The 8,917-nt window shown below is 35.6% G+C and overlaps 1 protein-coding gene across 2 annotated transcripts in view; it reads right to left on the bottom strand.

Moving 5' to 3' along the window:
- Window positions 1-8,541, bottom strand: part of LOC107002762 (callose synthase 9) — a 48,403-nt gene extending 39,862 nt beyond the window's left edge. Inside the window, exons 1-5 of one of the 2 annotated variants that reach the window (XM_015200926.2) lie at window positions 8,396-8,541; window positions 6,615-6,810; window positions 4,609-4,706; window positions 4,047-4,210; window positions 2,459-2,582 (exon numbers count right to left, since the gene is read on the bottom strand). In XM_015200926.2, the coding sequence (XP_015056412.1) occupies window positions 2,459-2,582; window positions 4,047-4,210; window positions 4,609-4,706; window positions 6,615-6,807 (579 nt within the window). In that variant the 5' untranslated portion in view covers window positions 6,808-6,810; window positions 8,396-8,541. Of the gene's footprint in view, window positions 1-2,458; window positions 2,583-4,046; window positions 4,211-4,608; window positions 4,707-6,614; window positions 6,811-8,395 lie in introns of those variants that run through there. The other variant, XM_027916285.1, reaches the window with a different exon arrangement.
- Window positions 8,542-8,917: the final 376 nt, after the last annotated feature.

Below are 8,917 nucleotides of genomic sequence, written 5' to 3' on the forward strand. Positions count from 1 at the left end.
CTTTGGGTGAAAGCAAGGTAAAACCCCCGCTCCTATGCAATAGCGTACAAACCACATAGGAGAGGTAACCTGCACTAGCAAGCCTGGTGCGACGAGCTCGACCCAGACGGCAAAACCCTTGCTTTTGCTGGCAAGGGGTTTCGAACTTGAGACCTCCAACATGGAAGTCCCAAGCTCAAACTATTGGGTCACCCCAAAGGGTAAAATCATCATTAACTAATTTTAGATGAAGCTATTTGGCCACTAGGGAAGAACTTTTCAAAGGGCTAGTAGTTTGCTCTCTCAAAGTGTGCTTGTTCCCCTTTCTTCCTCACCCTAAGCAAGTCTTTGTGAGTTAACTCCAATAAGAAGAAGAAAAAAGGCGTTAAGAGACCCTCCAGGCCCAACCCGAGACACTCTAAGATCCTTTAGTTTAATCTTAGCTTAGAAATATGAAAAATAAACACATTTTTCATAATTAACTGCATTCAACTTTGTCGTTTGCTTTTTTCAAATTCTATCAAGATTTTCCTCCAAATCTTTTTTCTTTCAAACAAAAACCTACAAGTAGGGCTGATTTGCGAATGAGGAATTAGCATACCGACTCTCTTGCACCCAAGGGTGTGGGCTAGTGGTCAATGAAGCTGTTGAGAGTCATAAGATATCATCTTGGCAGAGACAAAAATACTAGGTGATTCTTTTTTTTGATAAAGTCAAAAATACTAGATGATTCTTTTCATTTGCCCCCGAGTGGAAAGTGGCAAGTATCCAATGGAATTAGTCGAAGTGTAGAAAAGCTAATCCAGACAGCACGGTCATCATATCTTGTGGTCCTAAATTAAAGATATATCAAATATACCAAAATATATTGAAGAGTTGCTAAAAAGGGAAAGGGACATTCTTTTTTAAACGGACTAAAAAAAAAAGTAGGTCAAGCAAATGGAAATAGAGGGAGTAACAATTAAATTGAAACTGAAAAATATTGATTTTAGTTGTGCCTTCCCTAAATAGTTGTGTTTCTTTCATCATTGACTAATTTTTAGTGAAACTATTCGGCCACTAGGAAAGAACTTTTCAAAGGGCTAGTCATTTTATTGGAGGATACAACTCTTTGAGAGAGAAAGTTATCTTAAATATACAAATAGATATAGACTGTTTGAAAAAAAAATATACTCCCTCCCTCCCTCCAGATTTGTGGAATGGACTTTGACTGGACATGAAGTTGAAAAAAGAGGGTAGGGAAGACGTTTGGAACTTGTGGCTAATAAGTTAAAAGTCGAAAGTCATAAGTTAGGAATACCCACCTTTTGACTTTTGACTTTTTCTTTTTGTACTTTTTCAGTTTTAAAAAGTGTTTAAAAACACTGTGTTATCCAAACACTTCCAAAACCAAAAAAAAAAAAAAAGCTTAAAAGTCAAAAGCCATTAAATATATGTCCAATCCAAACACCTATTAACACCATATCTTTTAACAAATTATCAGCAACGGATGTTACTTGTTAGTATGAATGACGGTAGCAATATAGCATTTGTATGAGAATCTAGAATCAGAATGAATTACGGTAGCAATATAGCATTTGTATGAGAATCTAGAATCAGATTAAGTAAAAAAACATAAATGAAGGAAGTTACTCCATGGAATATATATTTCATATCCATATGCATAGAACTACCTTTATATATTTATTCACGCAGTCAAACTAATTGCTTAATTTTTCTCTAATGTATTTATGTTTATATGATTATTCTAGAAATTTCTAACACTGATTCCGGAAGGAATACAAATGGGAATAGCGAATTAATGAAGTATCATTAGAGATTACTGGTGGAAACCAAGGGAAAGAAAAGAAACATAAAAATGAATCTTATGAGGAAGCTTGAGGGAGCTTGAAACTTGAAATTTGTAATTCTTAACAGGTGATATAGGTGCAGCCCATGTAAGTTGTGACGAGTTAATATCAAAAAAAGGTAACAGATTTGAGTTTAGGGGTGCTGGCTGTGGATTATGCTATAAAGTAGATGTTCCCTTCTTCTTCTTTTTTTTGCTTTTCTTTGGTTACTTTTTTCCAGGTCATATTGTTAGGGCGTGAAGTTATCTAACAGACGATTGGGATGACTGTCATTTATTAACTGAAACAGAAAACGTAAGGAAGCAGATGCACCCCCGATGTCTAGTCATCTAACGTTTCTTGCTAACATAACAGAAGTAGCTCCATCGATTGAGTGATTTTTCCTTTGATTGGTAATGATAAGGCTATTCATAGCAATTGCATGCTGCAAAATGTGACTTCTGTTTGAAGGAAGTTCTCTCACAAAACTCAAAAGGTTGGAAGACCTTTCAATGAAAAGGATCATAGCGAGAAATCAACAAATAAAAGAAGAGGACACAACCAGCAATTTACACATAAAAGAATGCTCGAACATCAAAAGCAAGGACTTGCACACTTAAATAAGAAGTACAGGTAATAAGAGACCAAACCTCATCGGGTATTAAGCGATCCGCCTCTTCAGGGGAAACCTCCTTAGTCAACTGTTCAAGGACATTTCCCAAAACCTTAAGAGTCGCTAAAACCTTTTTCCTTTGGACAGTCTTACGCTCCAACCTATTTTTAAGAAAAAATAGAAACGCAACATATCAACCAACTAAAATAACATCTCAGCAAAAGGACAAATTTATTTTAAAATAAAATTATAAGGTAAGTGATTTTATTAGAAACAGAAAAATCTCCAGTACACCAGCAGTTACAAAAGATATTATTTCTAAGATCTACTAAAAGAACTAGTCAAATGGGTCCAAACAGAAGTAAATTGCACTCTTGGCCCCAGCCCCCCCGGCCCCTGTATCTAAGATGAGTTTGAATCTGTCCTCATTCTTGGCAATTATATCTGCCTGAAAAATTCATCCAAGAAGGACTATGACCTCCCATGAAACTACATGTCATTGAAAGGCGGCTAACCAAGTGTCCTTTGACCACTCCCACAGAGGTCCATAAATCCCCTTAAAATTCCACCCAATTCTATTGCCAATTTTCTGAACCGCACCCCTGACATGAACTCCCAATTGTTAACCTCCATAGACTCCAATTATCTATCATCCCAAAGTATAAGTACTCCTCCTGCACTTCTCTGAACCAGAATAGTCACACTTCACCCACTCCCCAGTATCCAACAACGTCTCCATTTTTGTTTCTTAAATACATATTACATTCATACACTATTTTTCCTACCCAAACTTATTCCCCCTCCCTCCCTAAAGTCAAGAACTTCTTGCACTCTACCCCTTTTGCATCGTTAACTATGTATATAAGCAATTCTAACACCTTACCCTCCTCCCTTTCAAGAAACACTCCCGAAAATTCCCCAGACCTAAGGAATTTCTCTCCCACCCATCTCATAAATTTTCTTCCATCTTCATTGTTGGCTAAATGCCTCACATTAGCTCCCTATGAGCCCAAAATGTCATTGTCAGTGCCAAGAATCAGTTGTGACCGGTCTGATTGCTGAAAATCAGCCCCTCTCCCCACAGAACAAATGAATTTGGAGTTGTTTGTGATCCCTGAAGCCTTTCCCAACCATGTATATCGATAGGGGGGAGGAGAAACAGAAACCATTTTAGTTTGATCAGACAGGAGAAAAGAGATCCTTGTGCTTCTATCACGGATTCTTATTCTTCGTTGAGTTTGGACAGACTACAGAAGATACAGGGAAACTATCACGGCCTGTAAACTAAAAAATGTTCCGTTGCTTTTCAACCTAGAAGCAACAAATAGTATTTATGGGAAACAGAAATTTCATTTCAGAGCAAGAAGACAAGCACCAAGCAGACATGATAACATAGCAAACAATAAAGTGAAAAATGTAATTCAGGCAGCCATGCAATTTGGTAGAATACAACCACAAAGATCTTCTTTTAAAATCATGTAAACATTTCATTAATCACAAGGCCAAAAAAAGGTTATATACAAGTGGTATACCAAAAGGTAAAGAACCTACAAAAAGAAAATCACAGAGGTCTTCTAGAGGATAACACAACTGAATAAGAGAACACTAAGAGTAACATCACTTACTCTCCCAGATTACCACTGAAGACACCAGATTCCCTCAATTTCAGTTCATCCTCTCGTAATTTATCCACATTATGCCTTTCTCTGTATTGTTTGTAGAATTCTTGTAAGAGAGTGATATCCTGGCTTCTATCAATTGTCCCACCCTCCCGCTTCGCAAGCTTTTGCTATAAGATTAGGCAAGAGATGGGAAGGAAATCAGAACTGAACCAATATCCAAAACATTGTAAACACACCATAAAACATGCTAAAATTCAACTGTCAGAACTAATTCACAATGCACAGGCTAAGTGGAGTTCCTGCACATCTGTAAGAATAGAAGTCTTGACACCAGAAATGATAACAATACAAAATGGAAGAAACAGGATTTCACATAACTCTAGATTTACCTGATACCAAAATCAGTGAATCTATCCAAATAGCGATACTGGCACTGAGAAGGACCAAATACTTCACATATAGAACACAAGAAATATTTGAATACTTCATGAAAATCCCTTTTTCCTATTCCTCTAACAGAGTGATGCATATCATGAGTACACAAAGGAAAAAGTCACACACATACCTTGATTACAGACATCAGACCAGTCTTGAACTGCAAAACACCCCTCCCCTCACTGTTAGGATCCAAATTTTGAGCCAAGGAATAGGCATGCTCACATACTGCAGCAAATTCACCAAATTGCCAACAGACAAGTTTATTAGTCCAAGCATCAACAGACTGCATATCAGCTTTCTAAATTAATCAATCAACTATGTCTCAATCCAAATTTTGATGAGGTCAGCTATATTAACCATTTGTAGTCATTCCACCGTATTCATATTTCAAAAATCAGAGAACTCGTCATATTTAGACAATTCTTACATTGGTTGACAAACCAACCATAACCCTCCTATTTGTGCTTGCCGCTTGGACCCTCCTATGCTATGTGAAGCTCACATAGACTGAGTTTGCATAAAGTCTTTCAAGAAAATGCATAAAAGGATCTTGTAAATTAGGTCTAGTTCCTAATTCAAAACCCCAAAAGGATAACACAAAGGAAGGAGGATTGCCTAAGCCTTATAAAGAAGACCACCCATCTCATTCACCACCGATTTGGAACCTTTCATTCTTCAACACCCAACCTCACGCTCAGTGCTGGACATCTGGTGCGTGGGCAAATTTGAATTGGGGCCCAACATAGGATGAAACGGGTCATTCTCAAATTCAACCCTAAAAGGTAGCTCAAAGGGAGGAGGATTGTCCAAGCCTTATAAGGAGACCACCCAACACTCTATTTTTTTTTTGAGAAGGTAACAGTTGTGTTTATTGACAAGTCAATACATGGGTTGCACTTTAACCATATTTACAGCAAAATAAAAAAGACATCTAACTGACTCTACTTCTAACAAGATCCTAGGATATCTATAATTGAGTCAGTGTCCTCTAAGTATATTTGTTTCACCAAAAACAAAAAAGTCTAACGCAATTTAGTTTGATCATCTGTAGATCACAATTTTTGCTCTCAAAACATCTTGAATTCCTTTCCTTCCATATAGTCCACCAGGTACAAGCCGGGACAATTCTCCATCTGTCTTTGTCAGCAGCTCCTATTCCGGCTTCCTCCCAACTATATAGCAAATGAGTTATTTTGTTAGGCATGACCCAACTATTACCCCTAAGGCTATAGATCACCCAACTCTCTAAGCACAATTTGGAACTTTTTTCATTCTTCAACACCCCATCTCACGCCCAGGGACTGGTGCATCCAACATTGGATGAGATGAGTCATACACCACAGAATGCTCCACTTTTTTGAGAAGAAATACACTATAGAAAACACATTGAATGACCTAAAATTTTACAATTCCTCCAACAATCAAACCATAAGGGGTCATTTAGTTGGGAACAAGTTATCCCATGATAAGGGATTAGTTATCCTGCGATAACTTATCCCACCATGTATATGGTATAACTTATCCCATAACTAAGATATGAATGGTGGGATAAGTTATCCCAAACATGACAACCAAATAGGACACCAAAATTTTATCCCAAGACTATTTTTTTATACCAGGACTATTTATTCTTATCCCTTACACGAAACAACACCAAACGACCCCTAAATGTTTCTTCATTTTCTAAACTGAGGAACTGGAACCCACTGCTAACATCTAACCACTCATGCAATGGGACTCAATCAACATGAAAATAATTGACATAACCAACCGTTCACTTGTCCAACAAGGGAAAGCAGAAACATTTAGTCCTAATTACTTAGAAGCTTCTCATGCCACATTTTGCTATATCTTGGATCTCAATACCAAGATAACTGACAAAACTAAAACTATCTAAATTATAAATTCTACAGAAAAGAACAGTTCAAGCGGTCATATTTCGATGCCATTACAGAAGAGCGAATCTCGATCATGTTTCCCCCCTAAACTTACGTTATATAATACATGTCATCTATGATCAAGTTCTGGATATTTCTATTTCATTTCAACAGAGCAAACAAGAAATGAGCTCAGAACATACTTGTGTGCCCAGGCATGAATAGCCAATAAGATCCATAAGAAGAGATCACTTACGTATTCTGGACACATTAGGGGCCTCATCTTGAATCTCGTCCGCAGCTCTTAGAATGTCATCTATATCCCTGTTATTCGCAAGCGAGGATGGGACATTCGCAGCAATCCCTCCTGCCGATCTCCCAGCGGCAGCCCTATGACCACGCAGTGCTGCTCGCACCAACCGTTCCCATAAATCTTCCACTCGAGACATCTCCTACAAAATCTCAAAAGAAAATCAAGAAGAAAACCATTAGTACCAGTTAAAATCACGGGGGTACAGAAAAGAGATTCCAGCATATTTAGCATACCAGAGAGAAAATGGAGAAGGAATCGAGTAAAATCCAACATCAAAATTTTCAAATAGGAAATCAAGTAAAATTTAACACCCAAAATAATGAAAACTATAAACTCTGTCATCAAAATGTTTGTTAATGGAAATCCATCTTAATCCAAAACATCTTCAGACGCTTCAATTTGCCTTTGTCCAGCAACCAGATGAAAAGCTCAAATAAGAATATTTAACAGTTAAGAAAACGCAAAGCTAGATTAGATGGGAAAATGGTGAATAAAATCGCAAAAGTACAAAAACAAAAATAAACGGAAATAAAATTAAAAGGAGAATGTGAAGAACCAAAAGAACAAAACTAAGGAATTTTTAAATTAAAAAATGATCTGAAATTGCCAAGAGAAACCCATCATGAACCCAAGAAAGTGAACAGCTACAAATATAGAAACACATAAACATAAACTCAAACATTACTATTCCATTTTCCCTCCACCTGAATTCTAATGATATTTCCTGTTTTGGAGCATCCAAAATGCTTGACATGTCCTCCCACCAATAACTCTTATTATTCTGTACAACTTTCACAACATAGACTCATTTAAAAAACTTGAATTAAAAATTTTGATAAAATTTTTTTATCAACCACAGTTACATGTATCTCAAATACTAATTTAATGTTTTCTCTTGCGAAAATTTATCCAGCACATAAGTAAAGCTAATTCAGTAGTCCATACCCTAAAATATGATGATGGGGGTAAAAAAATTATCAAACAAAATTTATTTAAGAGAAATGTGTTGTTGTTTTATACTGTTATTTTTGGACTTTGCTCGATTAAGGACTGATCTCTGTCCCCTTTATGTTATTATTAATGAAAACTTTACTTGATCAAAAAAACAGTGCGAATTATATTTTCTACATTATTGAAGTGAGTTGATAACTAAAATCTACAAGTTCAAATCCAAAAGAAGACAAAAAACACTAGGTGATCTTTGTTCAATCCATGATAGACAGAGTTACTCGAGACTCAGAGTTGTGCTCAAACACCAGTGTTATAAAAAAACCAAAGACATCAACTTTTGCACATCGTCAAGTAAAATTAAGCATCAAATTTTCCTCTTTAACTGAAATTAGTATTCCTAAATGACACTAGAACAAAAGAAAACAAAAGCATACATTGGCAAAAATAAATTAAATTCAACAATTAACGGTACAAAAACACAACTTTTTTTCCTTACACCATTAAAATCTAATCAAATTCAAAAAATTTAACTCTGCAAAAGAATAACTTTTTTCCTTACAGTATTATTATATTTAACAAAACAAATTTCAAATACTACACACTATTAAAATTAAATTAAAATTTTATACATTTAACTATGGCAACGAAGTTAAATTCATAAACATATAAACACTACGTATCAGCAATCTACACAGACGTAAATCCATGAAAACTAAACGCGTATGAAATCAAAATCAATAGGAACAAAAAATGAAAAAATGTAGACAACTTACCTGATTGGAGATCTCGCCGGAGAATCACCGGAGAAGCAGAGATTAAACCCTAGAAAAAATTTTGAGCTGAAGAAAAATGGAGGAAAATGGAAAAAGGACTAATTGTGTAAATAATGAGATACTTGTGGGTGAATTTTGAAATGAAATTGAAAATAAGAGGAAACTACAAAGAAAATTGACCGGGTATAGCCGGTGGATTTTACCGGTCGCTTTGAATACTTAACGCGGAGAAGAAAATAAGACCATAATTAAAGAGATACTTTTCTTCTACTTTTCTTTATTTATTATAAAAATAAAAAACTTTTTTTTTCGAACATATCGCGAACGTTAAAATTAATCTATGAAAATATGACTCGTTTAAGTTTGGATAAGGCGATAACTTATTGACTATAAGTTTAATTCAATTTTAATTTTTTAGAATAATTACATAATTGGACATACATTCATACTTTATGTAGTATGATTCGTTTACGTTTGTAATTTCAAATAATTATCTATTATTCTTGTCTCGCCCTAAACTAG

Source organism: Solanum pennellii, chromosome 1, assembly GCF_001406875.1.
Source record: "Solanum pennellii chromosome 1, SPENNV200".
Classification (NCBI taxonomy): Eukaryota; Viridiplantae; Streptophyta; class Magnoliopsida; order Solanales; family Solanaceae; genus Solanum; species Solanum pennellii.